This window comes from Hippocampus comes, unplaced genomic scaffold (genome assembly GCF_001891065.2).
Source record: "Hippocampus comes isolate QL1 unplaced genomic scaffold, H_comes_QL1_v1.1 C16736002, whole genome shotgun sequence".
In the NCBI taxonomy this organism is placed as follows: domain Eukaryota; kingdom Metazoa; phylum Chordata; class Actinopteri; order Syngnathiformes; family Syngnathidae; genus Hippocampus; species Hippocampus comes.
Genome location: NW_017837828.1, coordinates 1 through 768, shown reverse-complemented (window position 1 = coordinate 768; position 768 = coordinate 1). Strand labels below are relative to the sequence as shown.

At 48.3% G+C, this 768-nt stretch overlaps 1 protein-coding gene across 1 annotated transcript; it reads right to left on the bottom strand.

The window, feature by feature from the left end:
* Window positions 1-6: 6 nt before the first annotated feature.
* On the bottom strand, window positions 7-683 carry LOC109509030 (mitogen-activated protein kinase kinase kinase 5-like; the record flags this gene model as incomplete). Its single annotated transcript, XM_019858959.1, has 2 exons — window positions 509-683; window positions 7-185 (listed from the first exon to the last, which is right to left on the bottom strand). Coding segments are annotated over exons 1-2 (302 nt in total), but the record flags the coding sequence as incomplete, so codon positions are not given.
* Between the last annotated feature and the right edge of the window lie 85 nt (window positions 684-768).

Genomic DNA, 768 nt, shown 5'->3' with positions numbered 1-768 from the left:
GGCTGCACATCCACGTCGTTGAGCAAATGTGCGAGTCTCTCGGTCAGCGGCGTGAGAAGCGAATCCAGCTGGAAAGCGGGCTGCATCAGCTCTTTGATGCCGGTCATCACGGCGCCGTCGCAGGCGAACGCCTTGCCCTGAGGCGTCACCACGTAAGGGAGGAAAGTGTAGCTTCCACACTGCTCCTGAACGACACAGAAGCGTCTTTTGGGACCTTGGAGTATTAGGACTCCCTTCGAGAGCGCTCAGCGAAGATTTGGCGTCAAGTTAGATCTGCCTTTATTTTCCTAATTTCATCGTTACGACTCATCTCACAGGCAGCCAAAACACTCCGTAAAATTGTTGCGCATTGGAAAACGGCTCACTTCATCCCTGCATCAGATCAGGCATGTATACCTACCAAATAGGATTTGGAAGATTCCTCATCAACATTTTTATTACAATGCAATGATCAAATGACTCAAAGCAGTCTGGTCCCATGAATGAGCCTTGGGGAACGCCATCCCACCTTCACAGCCTGCAGGTCTGTGTCCTCCTCATAACGATACAGGATGATGTTGTTGGTCATGCTGAAACTTTCTCTGACTCCCAGGTGATAGAAGAGGGACGCTTGGCAGAAAGAGTCGCTCATCTCCACCACGGCCACATCTGTGAGGGAATGATGGTGGCAGGTAAGGGTGACAAAAAAATACAAATACTTGCGTACTGTACTGATGTAACCAGTATGCGAACGATGAGTCTCTTCTTTATTTATTATTATTTTTTTTT